The sequence below is a fragment of the Phodopus roborovskii genome, unplaced genomic scaffold, assembly GCF_943737965.1.
Source record: "Phodopus roborovskii unplaced genomic scaffold, PHOROB, whole genome shotgun sequence".
NCBI classification, from domain to species: Eukaryota; Metazoa; Chordata; class Mammalia; order Rodentia; family Cricetidae; genus Phodopus; species Phodopus roborovskii.
This window is the reverse complement of record NW_026125545.1, coordinates 108,994-134,379: the sequence shown is the minus strand read 5'-3', so window position 1 is coordinate 134,379 and position 25,386 is coordinate 108,994. Positions and strand designations below refer to the sequence as shown.

At 40.3% G+C, this 25,386-nt stretch overlaps 1 protein-coding gene across 1 annotated transcript in view; it reads right to left on the bottom strand.

Moving 5' to 3' along the window:
• Styx (serine/threonine/tyrosine interacting protein) overlaps window positions 1-23,505 on the bottom strand; it is a 32,272-nt gene extending 8,767 nt beyond the window's left edge. The window contains exons 1-9 of the mRNA XM_051177049.1: window positions 23,174-23,505; window positions 13,474-13,506; window positions 11,966-12,019; window positions 8,632-8,729; window positions 4,041-4,101; window positions 3,343-3,379; window positions 2,715-2,754; window positions 2,588-2,638; window positions 770-842 (exon numbers count right to left, since the gene is read on the bottom strand). Of these exons, the coding sequence (XP_051033006.1) occupies window positions 770-842; window positions 2,588-2,638; window positions 2,715-2,754; window positions 3,343-3,379; window positions 4,041-4,101; window positions 8,632-8,729; window positions 11,966-12,019; window positions 13,474-13,506; window positions 23,174-23,230 (504 nt within the window). The 5' untranslated portion in view covers window positions 23,231-23,505. The remainder of the gene's footprint in view (window positions 1-769; window positions 843-2,587; window positions 2,639-2,714; window positions 2,755-3,342; window positions 3,380-4,040; window positions 4,102-8,631; window positions 8,730-11,965; window positions 12,020-13,473; window positions 13,507-23,173) is intronic.
• Window positions 23,506-25,386: the final 1,881 nt, after the last annotated feature.

The window sequence follows — 25,386 nt, the reverse complement described above, 5'->3', positions numbered from 1 at the left end:
CGTCCAGCAAACTTCAAAATTAAAGGTAGTAACTACATGCTAAGTATATCAGCTTTATCTTCTGTTTTCTTTTTGGTGGGGATCCTCTATCTTATATTTAACAATGTATGTTTAACCCATTTTCTTGGAACTACAATTGCAGCCCAGGCTTGCCTAGAATTCATGACAATCTTTCTGCCTTAATCTTGAGTTTTGGGATTACAGACAAGAGCCACCAGAGATAGTTTAAGAAAAAAATACTTTTAGAAGCTGGAGAGATGGCTCAGAGGTTATGAGTACTTGCTATTCAATTCCCAGCAATCACATGGTGGCTCACAATCACATGTAATTAGATCTGGTGCCCTCTTCTGGCGTGCAGGCAGAACACTATGTATATATAATAAATGAAAGGAAAGGAAGGGAGGGAGGGAAGGAGGAAGGGAGAGAGAGGAGGGAGGGAGGGAGGTTGGGAGGGAGGGAAGGAAGGAAGGAAGGAAGGAAGGAAGGAAGGAAGGAAGGAAGGAATGAATGATACTTTTAAGGGCTGGGTGCAGTGGTACATGGCAGGCAGATCTGAGTTTGAGGACAGTCAGAAATACATATTAGAGAGAACTTATCTCTAAAAAACTCAAACCAAAACCAAAAAACCATTCAAGTAAAGATACAAATTGGAATAATCATCAGTTTAGTCAGATTATAGTAATATCAAGTATTTACAAAGTAAATTCTATACCTAAGATGCACAGACCTTTTTTAAACCTTAAAGACAGTGGACATACAAGTTCATTACCTGGAGTTGGTGAACAAATCCAGCATTAGGATTAATACAAAATCTCCTTTCTTGAACATAAGCAAATGCATCTCTAAGAACAGAGAAAGAAAAATGAATGTAAGAGAACTATTTTATGGAATAATCTAATTTTTCCCATTAAAAATTTATTTGTAATTTCCCCTAAGGCTGGGGATAGAGACAGAGCTCTGTAGGATCTTAGCCATGAAAGGTCCTGGTTTCATCCCCCCCATACAGTAGGGGAAAAACCACAACATTAAAAGGCACCCTGAAACTTTTACCGAAATAGAAAAACATAGTCATAGAGTTTAATGCTATAAAGAGGTGGTATGTTGTAGTGGATACAAGTGAGGTCAACTAAATTCACAGTTCCTAGGCTACACCTTTAACAGGGAACTTGATCAGCTTTCTCTCTGGTAAATAGGTATTATAATACTGATTTTAGAGGACTACTGAGAGGGTAAGAGAAGTGCATACTGAAAAGCACTGTCACAAAACTCATTCAGGGTGTGACCCTGAGTTGGAACTATCTATTAGAGCCTAGTGAAGTCATCAATGTGTGTATAATTGAAAGCAATGTTTTCCACTCTCCTTAAATTTATCAGAGGCACCAGGAGGTGATTACACCTTTAATCCCAGCAGTCATGAGGCAGAGGCAGGAGGATCTCTCTGAATTTGAGGCCAGCCTAGTCTACAGAGTGAGTTCCAGAACAGCCAAGGCTACACATAGAAACCCCATTTCAAAAAACAAAACAAACACACAAAGTATATGAGAGCTTTTCTGCATACACATTTGTGTGTGTGTGTGTGCGCGCGCGTGTGCGCGTCTGCAGGAGGTCAGAAAACAGTGTTGAATCCCCTGAAACTATTAACAGATAGTTGTAAGCCACCACCTAGTGCTGGTTACTGAACCCAAGTCCTCAGCCATTTTTCTAGCCCCAAGAGGTAAATAATAGAGTTGTTAATACGGACAGGATTTCTAGCTTTCATAAGACTAGGTAAAGTTGGGCTTTGTTATGAAGGTCCCTAAGTCTTATTTTCTTTAAAAAAAATCTATGTACTCTGATTGTAAAAGATGACATGAAAAACCATACTGATTTATATATGGGTGTTACAGACAATTTCTAATTTCTAATTAATTTTTCATTCAGTTCTGATGGGAGATGTCATTCTGTAAATATGTTTCTTGTATTGGTTAATGAATAAAGCACTGTTGGCCAATAGGAAAGCAAGATAGGCGGGACTAGGAGGAGAGAGGAAGTAGTAGGGAGGAGATCCCAGATGGTGGACTGAGAGAAAAGAATGCCGGGGCCTCTCTCGAGTAAGATGAGACCACATGGAAGTACTTAGATTAATAGAAATGGGTTAATAATTAAGACAGAGCTAGCCGATAAGAAGCTAGTAATTGGCCAACAGAATTATATCTAATACAGAGTCTCTGTGTATTATTTGGGGCTGGCATGGCGGTGGGATCAGGTGGCAGGGAAAAACATACTCATTACACAGTTCTTAACAAAAGAGTGTGCTTAAGTTTCTTTTCTTAGACACAGTCTCAATTTGTAGACTTGAATGTGCTGCCCAGCCTTTGTCTGATTACAGGCATATTCTACCACCTAATAACATCAACTGAAATAAAGTAAACACCAAAATTTATATCCAGAGTTTTAACTAATTCCCTACTGACAAGTAGTTTTCCAGTTTTTCCTAATCAATTATGATATTTTTAATAAAGAATATTAAGCCTTAAATTCCCAACTATTTCTATACGTCCATTTAAGTGACGGTGAAGCGCTACTAGATTTGCGTGTGGTTACTTACCTGTATTTCATCCCGAATGTCTCCATGATGTATGCAATAACGAAGGCAGCACTGAAGATAGAGAAACAATTAGAAAATAACTCATCACTAAACACAAGGGACAAAGATTATCTATCTACCTTCATACCTTCTGGAGATGCCTGCATTCCCATGGACAAGAACTTTTCCTGAAAAAATTTAAAAAATAGTTACTTATCTGAAAACACCACAGTTCGGACATAAAATATTCTAAAACTACATTATCAGGTTGCAGTCAGTCTTCCTTAGATATTTTATATCATGTACATGCCATTTAGCTATTAGTTTAAGTCTGTATTTTAATTATGTGGAGAATACAACAGGTTTTGAGAGAAACTGAAAGTAGTGTGTTAGAAAAAAATTAAAAAACGTAACAAGATGAAGTAAGCAGCTGGGAAACACTGAAAATTCTCTACTATATTAAAAGTAGAATTTCCCTATCCTACATTTAGAAAAAATATCAACTGAAAGATAACTCCAACAAAATATTCTCCTAAAAATAAAACAGACTTATAGTCTGGAGAGATGGTTTGGTAGCTAAGAGCATTGTGGGTCTTGCAAAAGACCAGGTTTGAGTCTCAGCACCCACATGGTAGCTTACAACTGTTTGTACTTCAGTGACCTCTTTTGGCCTCTGCAGGTACCAGGCACAGATGTAGCATACATACATATATGTAGGCAAAAACTCATACACATAAAATAAATAAATCTTTTAGTAAGGAAAAAATATTATTTACCTCCATTTTGTAAGCTTCCATCAATAAACTCTTTAGTCTGAGGGCAAGAGACAATGTTACAATGTCAGCCTGAGTTACAGAGTAACACCTAATCTTTAAAATTCAAAACTCTTGGACTGGCAAGATGGCTCAGCAGGTAAAGGCACCTACCACCAAGCCTGATGACCTGAGTTCTATCCTAGGACGCATGGTAGAGAGAACAGACTTCCAAAAGCCGTCCTCTGATCTTCCTATGCACACCACGGCACATACAATGGTGTTCATGCTTGAGCACATGCACATAAAATTAATACAATTAAAAAAAACAATTAAAAAAAACCACCAAAAAACCTCAGTGAGGGGGCTGGACAGACAGCTATCCAGTTAAGAGCGCTTGCTGCCCACTGCCCATGAAGAAGACCAGGGGTCAATTCCCAGCACCCATACTGGCTCATAGCATCCATAACTCCAGTTCTAGAGGTCCAATGCTCTCTTCTGACTTCTGAGGGCTTTTGTACACATGGTACACATACATATATTCAATCAACACACAAAAATATAAAAATTAAAAAAAAAACCCTTGGTTTTTAAAAGTTTAAGTGCTTTCTTTTAAAAGTAAGCCTAACCTTTTTTTCAGTCATAATGAAGTAAAAGTAGGTTTAGAATCTACATAGGTCTATATCATAAATTTTAAGTGATATTAAAATACTGATACCTACCATAGGGAAAAAGCGTATAATGTTTTCAACTGGATTATCAGCAATATCCAAAACTAAATATCTAAAACAAAATATTTATGGTCAGCGAACAAGACAAATCACATAAAACAATGTTTTAAAACCAAAATAAAATCCTATCTCTTTATTACAAAAGATACATTATAATCTTCAATTATATTGATCTTTCATGCAAGCAACTCATGTATATGATATTTGTATATTAACAGTTTGACCTTTTATTCTCTCTCTCTTTTCTTTTTTAGTATTTTATGTGCACTGGTGTTTTGCCATGGGTGTTAGGTCCCCTGGATCTGGAGTTACAGACAGTTGTGAGCTGCCATGTGAGAGATGGGAACTGAACCCAGGTCCTCTGGAATGGCAGTCAGTGCTGTTAACTGCTAAGCCATCTTTCCATCCCCCAGTTTGACTTTTTAAGAAATACTTTATTCTGTGAGCTCCACCTTCCTATATATTTTTAATGTGTGAAGATCTGTAATTACTTTTAATATTACTAGTTCTTTGAGAATTTCATATATGCATACAGTATATTTTAAGCATATTCATTTCCCACTCCTCCTCCTAGAGACTCCACATCCTCCTCCCAAACTTTATACCCTTTAAAAAAAAAGTTTATCCTCCCCCATTTTCTTTTCTTTTTCTCCCTATAAAGCCCCTGCTGACCTGGAACTTTGCCTTCCCAGTGCTGGGATTAAAGACATGTACTACTATGCCTGTGGTCTGATAATTAATTTTTAAGAAGACTTTATTGTATGTATGAGTTTTGCCTGCATTTATATAAGGTACCACATATGTGCCTATTACTAGAGAAGGCCAATGAGGGCACTAGATCTCTTCAGAATGGAGTTATGATGGTTTGTAAGCCACCATGTGGGTGCTGGGAACTAAACCTAGGTCCTCCACAAGAGCAGTCAAGTGTCCTTAACCACTGAGCCACCTTCTCCAGCCCCTGACAACTTTTTGATAACTACAAAAAATGAAAACTAATTTTCAAAGTATCACATCTCTAAGGAGATTATGTTGTCACAGATTTATGTTGTCTAAGGACATTTAAAGCTTTGCAATACAGGATCTGAGATTTCAGTATAACATGTTTATCCAGTTAAAACAAAAACCATAAACAGTGAAAAAAGCTTCAGAGAGGATCTAGAAAATTTGTACAAAAAGTATATATATTCCTCATTCCTATTTCTCATTTCTATCTGAAGAGCAGAAGATGGTTCTCTAGAGTTCTGAAGGTGTTCCTTGCCTCTAGGACATTTCAAAGAAAACCTAATGTTTAAGAGAGAGGGAACTAAATAACAATAAAATGGTGTGGTGGCTCAATTATGTAGTTCCAGCATTTGGGGGGGGGGGCAAGGCAGCAAGACTGCTGAGTTCTAGACCACCCTGAGTTCCTGAGATCCCAGTTTCAAAAAACAAGGGGGTAGAGAGATGACTTAGCAGTGAAGAGCATGTGCTGCTCTTGTCGAGGGTTAGAGTTCAATTCCCAGCACTTACATCAGGTAGCCCACAACTCCTCTAACTTTAGCTCCTGGGAGGATGGATGCCACTGTCCTCCAAGGGTACACTGACATGCAGCTACACATAATTGAAAATAATATTTTTTTAAAAAGCTTGGCGAAACATTGAGTCAATCACACCTTCAATAAAGCAACAAACAAACAAACGAAACAGCTAAGAGAACTCTTATCCTGGGATTTATGCTAGAAAACAAAATATGGTGCCACCATTATATTGTGGTTAGTATATTTGTGAAAAAAAAATATGGGTTTTCAATGACCCTTTTAGAGGTTAACAACTTCAAAAAACTCAGGTCTTAACAGAGATGTTAAGGCTCAGGATCAAGAGAAGCCCATGTACAAACCACAAGGGTCTGGCAACAGAGGTGACCTATAGTACTCAGACAGGTCTATGGTATCATTTCAAACATCAGCAACCACTACAACTATCAACCTCCTTGAACCCCATGAAAAGTCTGGGGGGGGGGAATTTCTACTTTCTGAAGTATTTCCCCAATTGTTGATGACAGATGACTGAACTACATACACTACAGCCTTCTTATTGCTGTTTTGTACTTCCCGGACTCCTCTTAAAGTTAACATAGTTACCTCTGAAAATAGGAGGAAGACAGAACCATCAACACTCAAGTTGCAGCCCAGTGAATACCAGGGCAGAAGCCTTTACAGGGAACACAGCCAGCTCAAAGCCAGTACTTTTTACCATCCCTGACCCAGGTCAAAGCCCATGAATCATTTTAGTTCCCTGCCACCTTTTTGCCATCAACACCTTCAACTCTTAAACTGCAGTAAGTCAAACATTTCCTGCATGCCTAAAAATTGAGATGCAAACATTCCTTGAAGTTAAAAACAACTCTAAAATAGGAAAAAAAAAATTTAAAATATTTAAAAACTTGGCTGGGTGTGGTGACGCATGCTTTTATACTCAACACTCTGAGATAGAGGAAGGCAGATCTCTGAGTTCAAGGACAAGAAGATGTACACAAACCTAAACCTTTGGGCTGGAGAGATGACTCAGAGGTTAAGAGCACTAGCTGCTCTTCCAGAGGTCCTGAGTTTAATTCCCAGCTACTACTAAATGAGATTTGGTGCCCTCTTCTGGCAGGCAGAAGACTATATACAGAATAAATCGGGGGGGGGGGGGGGGAGAGAGAGAAACCTAAAGCTTGTCTTGAGGGAGAATTTTTTTTTAAATACTACTGCACAGTGCAGCAATATCCAGTGATAATTCCAGCTCTATGGGAGGCTGAGGCAGGAAAATACATTTTGAGTCCAGCCTGGCAGCATACTGACTTGCAGAAAGGAAAACAATTCTAACAGTGGAAAAGTTATATAGGATGAAAAACTGATTCCTTACTATCCTGGACCATGAATTTCCCTTCTCAGAAGCAACTACTCAAGCTTAAAGTGTGTTGATTCAGGACTTCATGTACATATAATACATAAACTTGGCTCAGCAGTTAAGAGCACTCACTGGCTGCTCTTGTTTGCAGAGGACCTGGGTTTAGTTCCCAGCACCAATGCAGCTCACAACTGTAACTCTAGTTCCAGGGGCTCTAATGCCCTCTGACCTCTACAGGTATATACATGGTACAGAGATATACATGCAGGCAAAAACATATATATGCATAAAGTACAAATATTTTAAATACTGAGAATATACTTCTACATGTACTCTTCTTTGTTCTTGTAATCACTAAGATCAACACACGTCTATTTTTTTTCTTGCTTAGTTACATAATACTCTTTTGTTTGTTTAGTTTTTCAAGACAGAGTTTCTCTGTGAAACAGTCCTGGCTGTTCTGGAACTTGCTCTGTAGACCAGGCTGGGCCTTGGACTCACAGAGATCCATCTGCCTCTGCCTCCTGAGTACTGGGATTAAAAGCTTGCACCACCACTGCTCAGCATCAGCTCACAACTGTTAATTTCAGTTCCAGGGGATTTGATGTCCTCTTCAAGGCTCCATGGGCACCAATAACACAACTGGTACACAGACATACATGCAGGCAAAACACTCATATACATACAAGTTTTTTCTTTAAAAATAGGCACACACCCCTTCCACATACACAAAGAACGAGAATCAAAACAAGTAATCAAAAACCAACAAGACAAAATAAAACAAGGCAAAACAAGAAGCACACATAAAACATGGGAGTTATTTTGTGTTGGCACAAGACCTACCTTAAAGTGAAAATAATAAAATTAAAAAAATTTTTTAGAAAGCTAGGTATAGGGGCTAGAGTGATGGTTCAGTGGTTAAGAGAACAGACTGCCCTTGCAGATAACTTCAATTTCATTCCTATGCCCAACTCTGGTAGGTGACCATCACCTGTAAGTCCAGTTCCAGGGGTATCTGCATTCAGTGCACATATCCACAGAAACACACACACATAATTAAAAACAGTATCTTGAAAAGTAAAGCTAGGCTTGGAAGCTCACATCTGTAAGCCCAGCACTCCTATGGCAAGATGGGAGGAATAGACAGGGAACTCCCCAAAGTCTGTGGGCCAACTAACCTGGCATATGCTGCTGTGAACAAAAGACAAAGTCTCTCAACTCAGTTATTCCTTGATCTCCATGTGTAAGCAGGGGTAGGGAGTGGGGTGAGGAGCAGACTCAAAAAATTAGTAAAACCTTGGATCCATAGAAATTAGCTAGTATGCTCCTGAATGGACACACAATGAAGAGATAACAGATGACTCTGGGGAAGGGGACTGAGTAGGAGATAAGAGTACAGAAACATACATTTTAGTGTACATTCTTCTAACCCTCTAGAACTATGAACATGACTTAAATATTTTAAAATAAATTCTATTAAAATATACCAGGGGTATGGTATATATGGTATATATACCATATATGGGTACAGAAGAAAGTTACATTGTGTAACAAACTGGAAACAAGTACATTACAGGACAGGCAGAATGCTTACCTAGCACTCTTGATGCTCTGGGTTCAATCTTAAACACTTCAAAGATCAGTGACAATAATAAAACATTACATGTTTTGACCTTAACATTTTTCTATAAATCACAGCAATAAGTCTTACCTAAACAATTGCTGAAAGTTTGGTTTAATAAAGTTTGCTTCGATATTTTGCCGTATGCAAATTATATGAGTTATCCCATGTTTCTGTAATATAGGTAGCTATAAAAATGGGGAGAAATAATAATAGTTTAAAGTACAAAACATCATCTTACCATAATATAAGCTTAAAAACAAGAGACAGGACTCATATCTAATCCTTAAGTACAGATGATTAAAGCTAATTTTACGGTAATCGACCAGATGTGATCCACAAGACAATTCAAAGACTCAAGATAAACACACAAAATATTCTCTAAAGTTTAATATGGACACACTACTTACATTTAATTTTAGAGCTTGATGAGGACTTAAAGATAACTTGTCAAGAAAACAGTACTATTAACAATCGTGGCTAAAACCATTGAGTGTTAGAATCATGTGAACCTAAGCTAGAAATCCAGCTTTGCCAATGAGTCATTGCTATGTGGTTCCATTCTATTATGTGAGAGTGGGGAAAAACATTAAAAAGAAAATGTGCACTATAAAGACATAAACAAGGCCATGATATGGAAATCCCATGTTGGAGCATGACCTTTATATGACAAAAAGAACCTATTCTCTCTGTCCCCATGTGACTCTAAAACAAGAAGATACATACCATCCAAAAGCCAAGTCAGGCTCCCAGGAACACACTGTGAAATGCAGGCACCACAATTGTAGGAGGCAAGTCATCCATGCCATGGTATTTTATCAGTGGTGTCCAAGTTGACTAAGACAATATGGTTTCCAAGGTCTTCTAAGATTTGTTTATTTACTATGTATACAGTGTTTTGTCTTTATGTATGCCTGCTCTGCATGCTAGAAGAGAGCACCAGCTCTCATTACAAAAGGTTGGTTTTGATGGGAATTGAACACAGGACCTCTGGAAGACTGGCTTAACCACCGAGTCATCTCTCCAGCCCTGGTTTTCAAAGTTTTTTTTTTTTTTTTTTGGTTTTTCGAGACAGGGTTTCTCTGTACTGTTTTGGAACCTGTCCTTCAAAGTCTTTAATTTTGACAGCAAATTTTCTTGTAAGTATAGATTAGAGTTCAGTTATCTTTTATTTTCTAAGTATATCCTGGGATATAAGCAGGAGGAGTGTTTAACAGATTACTCAGCAGTGTTTGACAGGATTAATAATAGCCCAATGTTGTATACTTCTGTATTAATTCAACATCCATTCCTTAATTTACACTTAATGATCAAGATGGGGTTTCTGTATCTATTTAATTTTACTAATTTGAAAAACTGTAAGAAGACACAAAGAAATCTGCTGTAACTGGGCATGGAGGCAAAAGCCTTTAATCTCAGCACCTAGGAGACAAAAGTAGGCTGTACTGGGTGGTTTTATGTATCAACTTGACCCAAGCTAGAGAGGAAGGAGACTCAGATGAGGAAAGGCCTCCATGAGATCTAGCTGTAAGGCATTTTCTAAATTAGTGATCAATGGGGGAGGACCCAGACCATGGTGGGTGGTACCATTCCTGGGCTTGGTCCTGGGTTTTATAATGTGGGCTGAGTAAGCCATAGGAAGCAAGCCAGTAAGCAGCTTGCCTCCATGGCCTCTGTATCAGCTCCTGACTCTGGGATCCTGCCCTGTTGGAGTTCCTGTCCTGACTTTCTTCAGTGATAAACAGCAACTGAAGCCCTTTCCTCCCCAACTTGCCTTTTGGTCATGGTGCTACATCAGAACAATAGAAATCCTAAACTAAAACACAGGCAGTGGATCTTAGTGAGGTCAGCCTGGTCTACATAGCAAGTTCCAGTCCAGCTAGAGTTACATAATGACCCCATCTCACACACACACACACACACACAAAAAAAAGCAAAACAAAACAAAACAAAATCTCCTTTAAAAGCTTTGAAGGCACATAAGGCAAACCTTATCAGAATGAAATTCTATAATGTTACAGCAAAAGAATATTTGTACCTTTCAATAGATGCATTTATATGTATAAAAAACTTTGACCTTACCTTCTAAATACAGACAAAAATTATAAAAAGAAATGGATAACTAGATACCAAAGCACCCGCTTTTATCTTCTATTTAAATGGTGTTTGAATGTAGTAAGAGCTATGCCATTAAGTAAATAAATATTGAAAAAGGGATTTATCCCTCTAGGTTTCTTTATCTTTATTATTTTTTACTGTTGACAGGTACTTTTTGGGAGGTGGTATGAGAAGAAAGTTGGGCAATCATTAAAGTAACTCAGGCTGAGATATATGAACACATACACAGACATGAGTTGGGAGAAGGAATACAGGAGTTAGTGGGGGACATGGGATGGTAACAGATATGTGTTTGAATAAGATCAAAATAGTGTATATACATCCCACAAAAATGTTATAGTGAAACCCATTAATCAGGCATGATTATACATTCTAATAAGGGCACAACCAGCACCTGGTCAACATTACATTACTGGGGTAACAGCTTTGCTGACACCATCTTCTAGGAAGTCAAAACCTATATTTGCTTATTCACTTTTACACCACCTACCCTTTCCATCTTCCTTGCTGGTCACCTCAACTATCAGAAACCTTGCAATTTCAAGATGACTCTGAAAATGATATCATGGAACTATGAGACAAAAAAAACTGACTTCTGAGTCAGCAAGTCCTTGGGGAAGTATTTGCTACACAATGCTCCACATTGTGTAACATTCAAAAAGAATTCACACAGCTGAATCCCTTAGGAAGTGCCAAGAAGAGCACTATATGTGAAAATAACACGCACACACACCCTGATTTTAACTGAGCAACTGAAAAAGTCTATTTACAAACTGTAGGGTCCACAGGACTACAGGACAGTGCTTTCCTAACTGAATGGATCCTCAGACTCCAGTCTTCTAAAAGAAGAAAAACTATAAAACATGCACTCTTATTTTGGTAAATATTAACAAAATGTTCTATTCCCTCCTCTGATACTTTGCATGTTATCTAATATTATTCAGAAGATGTCTGGCAAGAACAGATGTAACTGTTTTACTTCATCAATTTTTTTTTTTTGAGAATGGATTTCTCTGTATAGCTTTGGAGGCTGTCCTGGAACTCAACTCTGTAGATCAGGCTGGCCTTGAACTCACAGAAATCCTCCTGCCTCTGCCTCCAGAGTGCTGGGATTAAAGGCGTGCACAACACCGCCCTGCTCACATCAAAACTATTAATGGTCTAGAAAATTTGGAAGTAGGTACAAGTAGTATGAACACAGTTGTAGATAAATAGTCCCTAGTATAAAACTCTTACTATTAAACACTTACTCAATAAAAAGTTGGTTTACTAAAGCCTCTTGGAGACCCTAAGCTAAAGTTCATACCTTGCTTTTCATAGCGGAAGAGTATGGGCCTAAGAACAATCCAGGCAAAACTTCCTAGGAAAAAAAATACATATGTAAAGTTTAAACCTGTAGCAAATACATACCATATAACTGTGTGTGAAGGGGCTTTGCAATATTCTGGTTAAAACTTGATTCAAGGAGCATTTTGTTTTTAATTTTTAAAAAATGCCTCAAAGAGAAGTCTTGCCATACAACAGGACTCACAAAGGGGGTTTATTGGAAGAGAGAGAAGGAGCAGGAGACGGGGCAGAGGTAGGGGCAGAGATTGGTCCCTAGGACAAGAGTGGTGGAAGAGGGGGGGAAGAGAGAGAAAAAGAAAGATGGGAGGTGGGTAGGGCCCTTTTAAAAGGAAAGGCAGTGAATGTGCACAGGGGGTGTTCTTAGTGGTTACAGCCGACGGCATATCCTGTCAGAACCCCAAGAGCAGGCTAGTACAGATGCCTGAATACTAACACTTTTCCCAGCCACATTTAGCAAACTGGTATGAGAAATACAGGTGCGCCTTTATAAATTCAAGTGAGACGTTCCTAATCTAAATTTTATTCTAAAAAGCCAGATATCTGAGATCCTGTAATGCTTTTTATAAGTAGGTTGGACAAAATCAGCACATTATATTATTGATGTTCACATTAATAAAACCTTTCTAGGTTCTACCCTCTGCTATAGCCTAAAAATAAAACAGGCATAAAGAAAAGCCTCCCTTTAGACATACACTAACTTTTTATTTGGTCAAAACAGAAGTAATACAAGAAAGAGCCAGGTATAGTGGAATGTATCTATAACCCCAGAACACAGAAGACTTTGAGTCAAGCTGGGTTACATAGTTCTAGGTCAGCAGGAACTCATGCTCAGACCCTGTTCTCACCTCAAAAACAAGCAGCACAGGATAAAACAGGACCCAACTGTCTTCACAGTAAACAAAAGCAAAACTAAGCTATTATTAACATAGCTAAGGCTGGCCCTGAACTCCAGGCAGTCCTCCTGCTTCAGTATCTTGAGTGCAGGAATGGACTCAACAGCATTTTACAAACATTAATTACATTTTACTTTTATTTACATTCCCCATAGCATCAAGTTAGTTCTCATATGTACTCACATTTAGCTAAAAGTTTCAAAGGGAAGTTTTTTTCTCTCCCCTTTTTAATGAGGCAGAGTTGGGGTTTGATAAAGCATAAGGGTTGAGAGAAAGAAACTCAGAAGCTAAGTAAGGCACTTGAGCAGTGGCACCTTTAGAACATCCATGCAGTGTTCTGACTTTGAATCTAATCCAAAATAGATAAATAATTCATTTCACATACTAAAATTTTATTGACACAAATAGCACATATTTACCATGTGATGTTCTAATGCACATATACATTATATAATATTCATAACTAGGTAAATATGACAAATCTACAGATCATGAGCCAGCAGGTCTCCTTTGTGAAGTGTTAGTTATTTAATAATAGGGGGGGTTGTCTTGAATAAATTAAAAGTTGTTGTACCTGCATCTCCCGTCTCATAGGATAAGTCCACTCCTTGAAAAGGAAAACAAGAAAATAAAAATAAGTATCATGAAAAATATCATGGGCTAGTAAGATAACTCAAGCCTAGTAATTGAATTTGATCCTTGGAAACCAGATGATAAGAGACTGGAATCCTGAAAATTATTCTCTGATCTCCAAATGCTTCCTGGACACAACTCAAGCACACGCACATGCGCGCGTGCGCGCGCACGCACGCACACACTCACATACTGTAAACAACAATAAACACATACTGTAAACAACAATAAAACACAAAGATGTGACCAAAAAATTAAGATCCATGGCCAGCAAATAGCAAGCTTGTAAAAGGTGCTTGCCACATGCAAGCCTGTCTGAGGGAAGTCAAGGCAGGAACTCAAACCAGAGGGGAACCTGGAGACAGGAGGTGATGCCCAGCCCATGGAGGAGTGAGTGCTGCTTATTAGCTTGCTCCTCACAGCTTGCTCAGTGTACTTCCTCAGATGAGTATAGCTTGTGTCAAGCTAATATAAAATTAGCAGCACAGTACCTTAACTATCAGTGCTACAAACTCAGAAAACCCATTTTTTTCAAGCACAAGAATAAACAGAAGGCAATGACATACAAAAATATCTCTGGAAAGGTGGCTCAGCCATCAGGACCAGAGCTCTGATCCCAGTGCTCATGTCACAAGCCAGAAAACCCAAAATCCATTCAACTCCAGCTCTGAGATAGACACACACAGAAGGACTGCTTGAGTTTCCTAGATTCTAGCTTTGCTAAGAAAACATGAGACCCAGTCTGAGGCAGTGACCCTGCTGAGAACAGGCAGAGTGATAAAGGACTGTGTGTGCATACACATGACCGTTTATGCACACAGATAAGGTTTTATAAACTTTAAAGATTTCTTCCAAGCTGGGCATAGTAATGCACACCTTAAATCCCAGCACTCTGGAAACAGAGGTAGGTGGCTCTCGATGACTTCAAGGCCAGCCTGGTCTACACATTGTTCAGGCCAGCCAGGACTACGTAGTGAGATCCTGTCTCAATAAACAAACAAATAAATAAATGATTGGAGATGTCATTCTGAAAATGTTTCTTGTATTGGTTAATAAAGCACTGTTGGCCAATAAGAAAGCAAGATAGGTGGGACTAGGAGACAAGGAAGATTCCGGAAGGAGTAGGGAGGAGATTCAACATGGAGGACAGAGAGCAGAATGTCAGGCCCTCTCTCCGGTATGATGAGACCACATGGAAATACTTAGATTGATAGAAATGAGTTAATATTTAAGATAAAGCTAGCCAATAAGAAACTAGTAACTGGCCAACAGCTTTATAACAAATACAGTATCTCTGTGTGTTATTTGGGGCTGGCCCAGCTCTGGGGCCAGACCGGCAAGGAAACTACTCATAACGAACGAATGAATGGATAAATAAATAAGTAAAGCAAATGAAAGGTCCCAAACTCCCCCCAACTTATTACTTTTACTGATTTTATTTGGAAATTTCACATCATACACACTGATGACACTCACTTTCTAGTCCTCCCAGGTCTATCCGCTACTTTATAAACCCCACCACCACCACCAAAAAAGGGAAGAAAACAAAACACGACTAATTTGTGTTGCCTACATACTCACTAGAGCATGCTCAAACTCCCAGTAGCCATCCCCTTAAAGAAAACCAAGTCTTTCCCCACTGGCACCCATGCCAGAAGCCCTCAGTTGCAGAATTGCTATACTTCGGCATCATTACCACAATGTTCAAGAGTTCTCTTCAAAGCCAGGAGATGATGGTGTTCACCTTTATTTCCAGCACTCAGGAGGCAGAGGCAGGCAGTTCTGAGTTCAAGGCCAGCCTGGTCTACAGAGTGAGTTACAGGACAGCAGGGGCTACACAGAGAAACTATGTCTCGAAAACCAAGAGTTCTCAACAGTTCCTGTCTAGGCTGTCACTTTGTGGGGGGGGGGGTTGGAGTAGTAATTGTTACAGAAATCTTCCATGTCCCTCTTTCTAACTAAGTCTGCAGTCACTGATGCCACTGAAAAAGTAGCTTCCTTGCCTTTTATAGTCAGAAGGCATGGATCATAGGTATCCACATGGTCTCTGGTGGCAGTAAAGACAACGGACATCAGCACAGCTCTCTGTCAAAAAATGAGCCAAAGGCCATCACAGCCCTCAGTGGCATCAACATGGACTCAGGAGCAATACAGGCTAAGAACACCAATATGGTCCCCTGCAGCACCCAGCCCATGAACAGCAACAGGGCCCTCAGCAGCAGCAGCATGGCCCACAAACATCAACAGCACAGACTATGGACATCTGCATGGCCTTTTGTAAGTCCCTGCATATCCAGACCCCCCTACCTCCTGCTGGTAGTAGAAACAGACATCTGTATGGCCCTCAGTGGTAACACAGAGCCTTCTCTCACACCTGTCATCACTATAGAATCTCTAGTTAGCCTTTCCATTGCATGTGCACCTCTCTGTCCCTCCATCTTTCCCACCTCTCCCATTTTATATTCCTTCCTCATAGTGACAGTGGAAACTACAGTGTGTCACACAGCACATCATTTTGCCCAAATAGCTTTACATGCAAACATGACTATAAGTTCTTGGTCTGGTTCAAGGTCTCTGGTTTCTGTCACACCATAAATATTGGACCAATGCCAGAACTCATCATAGATATTCTGCTGTTGCTCAGAGTCAGAGTGATTCTGCTCTACCTTTGTGCTTGTAGCCTGCAAGCAGTACCACTGCCTCTCCTCTCAAAAAAGGGCAGGCTGCTCTAGGCTGGAGACAGCCAGCAGGCCCAGGACCACAGCATTCAATGATGACATCTGGTTCTGCAGGACCAGTTCCTCCATGTGCTCCAGAAGCTTGTAGATGGCAATGTTGGGATGAACCAACTCAAAGTGCTAGATCTGGGTCTGCAGAGTTGGTCAGCCTTTGAGGGATTTCCACCACCCTTGAGGGGCTCCAAAATTTTTCATTTATTTATTAATTTTGTTTTGTTTTGAGATAGGGTTTCTCTGTGTGGCCCTGGTTGTACTGGAACTCACTGTGTACTGGACTCACTAGGCTGACCTGGAATGCAGAGATTCACCTGTGCCTGCTTATAGAGAGCAACCTGGAAGATTTATTTATGAACTTTATGCATATGGTATTTTATCTGTATGTATAATTGCACACCAGAAGAAGACATCAGATTCCATGGGACTATAGTTATAAATGGTTGTGAGCCACCATGAGGGTGTTGGGAATTGAACTCAGGACCTCTGGAAGAACAGCCAGTGCAATTAACCTCTGAGGCAAGGTCTTACCCTAAGCCACATTCATGACACTTTTATTTTGGTTTTTCAAGACAGGGTTTCTCTTTGTGTAGCCCTACCTGCCCTGGAACTAGCTCTGTAGACCAGGCTGGCCTCAAACTCACAGAGATCCACCTGCCTCTGCCTCCCAAGTGCTGGGATTAAAGACATGCACCACCACCACCTGAGTTAGAATTTTATTTTTTAAAGATTAATTTTTACTGTTTTATGTGTATTAGTGCTTTGCTGGCATGTTTGTGTGTGTACCATGTGTTGCCTGGTTCCCTCAGAGGCCAGAAGAGATCATCTATCTCTTGGAATTGGTGTTGACAGTTGTGTGCTACTATGTAGGTGGTCCTCTGCAAGAGCAGCAAGTGCTCTTAACTTTTCTCAGGGCCCTTTCTCCAGCCCTGAGAATCTTACTTCTGAGTCTAGATAACCTGGATCCAGACTTTGCTCTCTTTTTTGAGACAGGCTTTCTCTGTGTAGCTTTGCAGACCAGGCTGGCCTCAAACTCAAGAGATCTGCCTGCCTCTGCCTCCTGAGAGCTATAATTAAGGCATGTGCCACCATTGCCTGGCCAGACTTTGATCTCCCAATCAGTACATCTCTATTCAGCATTTCAATGTGAAAAAGAACCTTATGGAAAATATATCTTAAAACCAAGACTGATTGCACAAAATTAATAATTATAAATAATGAGGCTAACAGAATAGAAGAGCATGTGATTTTCAAGTCATTACAAAGACAATATATCCAAACTTCAAATTTACCTGCTTCTTCATTTACCAGTAGATAATGGTTATCTTTTACATAAAAAAGTTTTAATAATTTAGGTCAAAGGTCCTGTCTTTTAATGATGGTATCCCTAATATTGACATTCTGCAGCACTGGCTGACCTACTGGCATGGAACTCAGGGACCCACCTGCCTACCTCTGCTCCAGAGTTCTGGGATTAAAGGTATGTACCAAAGACTTTCAACTCACTTAATAGCCAAACATTTCCTGAAGTTACTTGTTACAATTATAAAATAAGCAATTTAAGAAATGGGTTACGTAAAATGAAAACTATTGTGTGTAGTTAAAGAAATAAAATAGATGGGGAGGTAGTAGTGGTGCCCACCTTTAATCCCAACACTTTGGCAGTGGACACAGGTAAATGTCTGAGTTCAAGACCAGTCTGGTCTCCAGAGCTAGTTCCAGGACTACATAGAAAAATGCTGTGTTGAAAAACCAAAACGTGAAAATAAATAAATAAATAACAATATAGAAATAGTGTACAGGGGCTGGAGAGATGGCTCAGCAGTCAAGAGCACTGGCTGCCCTTCCAAAGGTCCTGAGTTCAATCCCCAGCAACCACATAATAGTTTACAACCATCTGTAATAAGGTCTGACGCCCTTTTCTGGCATGCAGGTATAAATGCAAAGCACTTGTACATAAAAATATTAATCAATTAAAAAAATAGTGTACAGATCTTCTGAGGGATACTTGTGTAGGAGAGAAAAATCTCTCTATACTTTAGTGCAGTGGTTCTTAACTTTCTTCACGCTGTGACCCCTTAATACAGTACCTCATAATATGGTGACCCCAACCATAAAAGTATTTTCTTGCTACTTCATAACTGTAATTTTGCTACTGTTATGAATTGTAATGCAAATATCTGATGCCCCCCTCCCACCCGCAGGTTGAGAACCACTGCTCTAGGGTATGATAAAAATGGAGACTATGAAGTAAATAGATTAACAAGAAAAAGGTACACAAATGTTAGGTGCACAGAGTAAACATCCAACACAAGTGATAATTTAGGAGCTTTAAGCTGAGCACATGGTGGTACCTGCCTGCAATCACAGCACTTAGGAGTCTGAGATAAGATAGTTAACAGCTTTGAGATTTTGTGTGTGTGTGTGTGTGTGTGTGTGTGTGTGTGTGTGTGTGTGTGTGTGTGTGTGCGCGCGCGCGCATTCTAAGAGACAATCAGATGTGAATGAACTCTTAGAACAGGTGATAGCTTGTGATAAATCTGGGTTTGCTATCCACTTCTTTTCCTCTGTAAGTAAGTTAAGTTTCTGTCATTTACTAAACTCCCTGAGAAGGAACTAAATTCCTTTTGCAAGATCTATCTCTAGGCAACAGAGGAGCATTCAGGAAGCCTCTTCTACATCTGCTATTTATATATATATCAAAGTAGCCTGTACAGTATTACTTTGTGGTGGACTTTCCCAAACTCCTTCAATTTAGTTAGAAGCTAGAACTCAAAGCTAAAGTACTTCTTTAAAGTACTTCCCCTCCCCAAAAGATTTAATTAGGTATAGGGAGATAACTTAATAATGATAAGCTATTAAAAGGGAAAAAAAAGGAACATAAATGATATGATGAAATTTTTTTTGCTTTTAGTTTTTCAAGACAAGGTTTTCTGTGAGTTTTGGCTGTCCTCTGTAACTTCCTCTGTAGACCAACCTAGGCTGGCCTCAAACTCAGAGATCCTTAAACTCAAGGGCATATGGCAGCGCCTGGTTCTTTACCTCATTTAAACAAAACCAATATTCAAACTCATTTCAAACTTTCTAAGATTGTAGATAATAACCCATGATACACTGTCTCCATATTTATGTTAAAAAAGTTATTATAGGAGGGCATGGTGGCATATATCTTTAACCCCAGCATCCAAGAGGCAGAGGCAAATGAATCTCTAAGTTTGTGGTCAGCCTGGTGAATTTATAGTGAATTCCAGGACAGCCAGGGCTACAAAGAGAGACCCTGTTACTATTAATAATAATAATGATAAAAATAAATCACAAGAGTGAAAAGCAAATTGTATATCAGGAAGAGGATAGAAAGCCATTTCCATTCACAGGTCAAATACATATATAACCTTATTTGGAGAATATCAAGCCTCACTAAAATAAAACATGGATCTTTGAAACCTAGAAATGTCCAGAGAAAATTTCATTTGAAACTATTCCTGTTGCCATCATCAGATCCCAATCTTCAAGAGCTGTCTTATCCTAATCCTACAGTTAGTTATGTTTTGGGTATGGTTTGAGAGTATTCACCAAGGAATACGTGTTGAAATGTCTATTAGGAGAAATTCAAAGGTGGAAAATCAGTACAACTACAGTGCTGGAGGGGCCTCTGAAAAGTGATTAGGTTTAAATAGTGTTATTAGCATAAGCCTTATGACTATATCCTGAGTAAGAGGAAGAGCAGGTTACTGACAGACAAGACAGACTAACGGCTATACAGACAGAGACAGACACACATACACACTCACACATGTGTCATTCTTTGTCTCTTGTAATATGATGCTATGTACTACCTGGGGTCTCTACCAACAAGGCAATTACTAGATGAAGGCCCTTGACCTTGCACTTGAGGATAAGCCCATATAAGTCTTTAAAAAACAACAAAAATCCTACACTGGGCTAGATATCGTCAGCCCATTACTTTTTCTTGTCTCTCTTCGGGGGTGGTAGTGGTGTCCTGCATCAAGGCTGAAGTAAGCCTGGAATAGGACTTACTATTAGCCCAGAGTAGTCAGTCTGGCATGGTATTTGTGCCAATCCTTTTGTCACCTCCCAAATGTTGGGATTACAGCTATGAACCATCATGCTTGGCTTTCAATTATTCACTGTTTTTTTTTTGGGGGGGGATATAGATGTGTGTATGTGTGTGTGTTTATGTATACATACATATACAGAGGTGAGAAGTAGTAGTATGGGAGATTAAAGTGGTCTGGGACAAAGAGAAGGGTAAGAAAAGTTGGCAAAAGACAGGAAAAGCTTCTCTGAAGTACTGTCTAAACCAGGTGGTGTTGGCACATGCCATTAATCCCAGCATTTGGGAGGCAGAGGCAGGCAGATCTCTAGGCCAGCCTGGTCTAAGAGATGAAGTTCCAGGACAGCCAGGAATACAGAGAGAAACTGTGTCTCGAAAAACAAACAAGCAAAAAATAAAATAAGTATTGCTTAAACTTAAGTCAAGTTAAGCAGTGAAGAATCCTTCACACACACCCCATTTCTTGTGTAGCCCTGGCTATCCTGGAACTCACTATGTATATAGACAAGGGTAGTCTCAATCTGGTGGAAATCTGCCTGCCTCTTCTTCAAGAGTAGAGAATATTGGTATTAGAAGTGTGCACTACCATGCTCAACTTAAAATCTCTCTTCTTAACTTACACTTTTTGTGTGTGTGTGGAAGAAAATTGTTGGTTGTTTTTGATGCCTTACATATATCACTGGGAAATTATAAATGGATGTTAATTAGATATACCCTATTATTCCCAGTAAGAAGTTATAGCTGTTGCAGGGAATAAATATACGATAAACACAATAAAAGGTGAAAATTTTAAATACAACTTCTAAGAATAGGGGAGGGAAGAATTACAGCATATTTAAAAAGCTTAAAGAACTAGGAGTCAAGATTCTCAGGTCACTATGTACTATGACACACATTCGTGCACACGTTATGTGTACACACACACACACACACACACACACACACACGCTCCTATGTGCTCTTGTTCCAACCAATGCCTTAGTGGAGGTCGATCGGAAGGCTGCATGTGGGAGTTGGTTCTCCCATCATATTCCAACACAAAGGAAATTGCATGTAGAACTGAAATTGTGTGTGTGTGTGTGTGTTTTTTTTTTTTTTTTTTTGAGACAGGGTTTCTCTATGTAGAGGCCAGGCTGGCCTCTAACATGAGATATGCCTGCTTCTGCTTCCTGAGTGCTGGGATTAAAGGTGTGAGCCACAACAGCCTGGCTGAAATTATTGTTATTTGAAGACAAAAAAGTATACCTCAGCCAGGCAGTGGTGGCTCATGCTTTTAATCCCAGTACTTGGGAGGCAGAGGCAGGCGGATCTCTGTGAGTTCAAGGCCAGCCTGGTCTACAGAGCTAGTTACAGGACAGCTAGGGCTGTTACGCAGAGAAACCACCCTGTCTCAAAAACCAAAAAAGAAAAAAAAAGTATACCCCTTATTCACAGTACAATTTCCTTTTTTATGGTTCAACTTAAAATATATCCAAGTCTCAAGCATCAACACTACAAATAAGGGAGAATCCTCCAAATACCTCTAATTTTATTGGGAGATCAGGAGTTAAAGGACATCCTTGGCCTTCCAAATGCCTCTAATTTAGTTGGGAGATCAGGAGTTAAAGGACAACCTTGGCTACAGCAAATTTCTGGCCATACAAGACCTTGTCTTAAAATTAAAAATCGTTTAAAAAAAAAAAAAAAGAAGCCAGGTTTGGTGGTGCACACCTTTAATATCAGTACTCAGGAGACTGAGACAGGTGGACCTCTGAGTTTAAGACCAGACTGCTGCACACATACAGAGTGTTCCAAGACAGCCAGGGCTACAAAGAGACCATGTCTCAAAAACCACCACAACAAAACAAACACAAAAAAGTAAACATCAAATGAAGACATTAAATAGAATTGAGTATTTGGTATAAACTCAATCCAAAAATAGCAATTACTTTTTGAGGCAGGGTCTCATGTAACTCAAACATGCTATACAACTGAGACTGCCTTCAACTTCTCATCTTTCTCCTTCCACGTCCCAAGTAGTGGAAATACATGAATCTGGCAGCCATGCCCTGGCCCAAATACCTTAGGGGGACTAAAGGGTGCACACCTTTAATCCCATTACTTGGGATATAGAGGCAGGTGGATCTTTGTGAGTTTGAGGCCAGCCTGGTCTACATAGTGAGTTCCTGGGCAGCCAAGGCAATGTAGCAGACCTGGTCTCAAAACACAAAACTCTACAAAGTGTCCCAGCTAAGAATCCTTGTCGTGTTCCCAACAACCTATAGTGAACTCCAAGTTAATTCTGATACCATAAAATATTTGTATCAGAAGGGGGAAATCTCTGCAAATGTTAGGTAAAGAAAAATCAAGGTGAGATGAAAGAACTCTGAATTACGGAATCGGGAGGTCAAGGTATTTTGCTCCCAACAGAAACTTTCCTCTAAGGGCATGATTTGTGACTAAAAGTTTTAAAATTCAAAGAAGCTAGTTTTGTGACTTGTACTTTTCAGTTGGATATAGTTTTGTTTTGTTTTGACTTGGGGGAACTATTAAGTGGGTGCAATTCCAGAGTTCACGCCCCAGTCTATTCCACACGTGGGGCCATGTGTCCGGTATGTGAACCTCAGATTAAAAACAACTCCACAGCGTGTTGCTTTGGCAATCAAAAATGAGTCTGTTTTCAATAGATCCTCAACGCCGAAGGCGAGAGGCCAGGGGTACTCTTCAGGTTGGGTACTCCACCAGGACCTCACGGATGCCCACCAAGGGTTAGAGAGAAGCATCTACGACGGTTGGGCCAGGGTCGTGGCTCGGCCGGGGTCCCGGGGGCGGCCTGCGGCGGGACGGGCACTCACCTCGGTGTCGTCTTTGCACTGTGGGAGCGAAGGAAACTCCAGCTTCACGTCCTCCATGGCCCCAGGGCCCCAGCGGGTGGGCGCGGCGCGAGAGACAGCGGTGCGCCCGACCGCCCCCCGGGCTGGCGGAGGCAACGAGGGAAGGAGGGCAGGCGGACGGCGGGCTCACAGCGAGCACTCGGGGACCACGGGGTCCGGGCGGCTGCGACAGGAAGGCGGAGGGCAGGGCGGCGTACTGCCGGCCGCCATGCTGCGGCCGTCTCCCTCCCGCAGGTCTTCGCGCCCCTCAGACAGCCGGGATCCGGCCCAGGCACGAGCCCATAACCGTCTCCTCCCGCCCCCACCCACGCGCCACAGCCAATCGCAGCCCACGCTCGCCGACGGCCCGCCCCCGCCGCCGCCAGGTGTCAGCGCGCCTCCGCCCAGCCCGTCCGCGAGCGCGCAGACGCGCGGGGGGAGGGGCCTCCTGCGGGGCGGGGCGGGGCGGGGCCGCGGCCGGAGGAAGGGAGGCGAGGTCCCGGGTGAAGGCCGCGGGCTGTCAAGTCAACTAGGCCTTCCCAGGGCTGAGTCCCTTCACAATGCCTGCCAGGACTCAGAAGGAATGCTGCCCAATCCGTGGGGGAAGTTATATCCCAAAACGGAAGAGCTAGTTTAAATTCATGTTAGACTACGCAGAAAACGAGATATATTTCTCCTTAAAACAATTTAAAGTGGTCTCTTAGTAATACTCCGGAGTTGTAAACAACTCAGATTACCCAGAAAATGATGAATAGAAAAAGTCACCACTAATGATAGCTCACTTAACTAAGATTTCTCCCTTTGAGTTAGATTTCAACATATAACATGATAGTGTATGACAGCTTCTGTTAGAGTTTCTTTTTTTTTTTTTTTTCCCGAGACAGGGTTTCTCTGTGTAGCTCTGGCTGTCCTGGAACTCACTGTAGACCAGGCTGGCCCAGAACTCACAGAGAGCCACCAGAGGTATGTGCTGTAAGCACCACCACTGATCTCTCTGAATTCGAGGCCAGCCTGGTTTACAGAGCAAGTTCCAGGTCAACCTAAAAGCAATACAGAGAAACCCTGTGTCGAAAATCAAACAAACAAAAAAACATGAACAAAAAATACTTCCTCAGGATCTCACTATGTCAACGAAGCTGCTGGTATTTAAACTGACAAGCTCTACTTGCCTCCTGGGACTAAAGGTGTGCACCATCAGACCCTGCTATAACTTCTGGAGAAACTTAGGTCTTACTGAAGGGAGCATTGATTGGCTACAAGGTGTGTAACACTCGCCATTTTTCATTGTATTTTAAAGAGTACTTTCTAGAGACCTTGGGACTTAATTATTATTAAAAATCATCCTTTTAAAAGTGTCAGACCTATATGGGCATTTTAACTTAGATTTACTCTCAATCTCTTCTTCTCGTTTCATAGATGCTCAAACAGAAGAATTGTTCAATAATTAGTGTTCCATGTTCTCTAGTACTACAGACTAATATCCAGCTTTAAAAATTATAGAAGACATGGAATACCCTGCTAGTAATTTTTCATAAAAAATAATCAGATGGTAGGTATGGTAGTGAATGTCTATAATCTCAGCACTCAGGAAGCAGAGGCTGGAGAATGGGAGTAGAGGCAAAGCCTAATCCACATAGTGATTACCTGTCTACATAGTGAAAACCTGTCTCTAAAAGAAAGGGGGAAAAAAAATTAGGTAGCTAGCAAGGTCACTTATGGTTAGTCCTTTGGTATTTAGAAACTGAAGTTTGATGTCCTTTATTTAAATACTCTTAACTACAAATAATGTTAATCTTTAGGCAATGATGATTTCCTTATATAATTGATTACCACATGAAATCAAAAAGAGTTGTTCAACAGCTAACAGAATTTCTGTTCAACATTTCTGACATTAACATTCCCTAAAGTAAACATATTTATAGAATTCATTGGTGAGCCTAGAAATCATGTATATACAAAATTATGTATCTATGTAATACAGATTGTTCCTGGATCCAGAACACAACACCATCATAAGGAAACTATTGTTTTTTCACATTGACAAAATTAACTATAAACAGTACTTCTAATCATAAACAAGTTACAATTAACCATTGAATAGCCTAACTGCAGTAGGTGAAGAGTAAGTACTTCTTGGCAGATACAAATGCACATCTAAGACAATTTTGTGGACTTTGTACTGTTTGAATAAAATT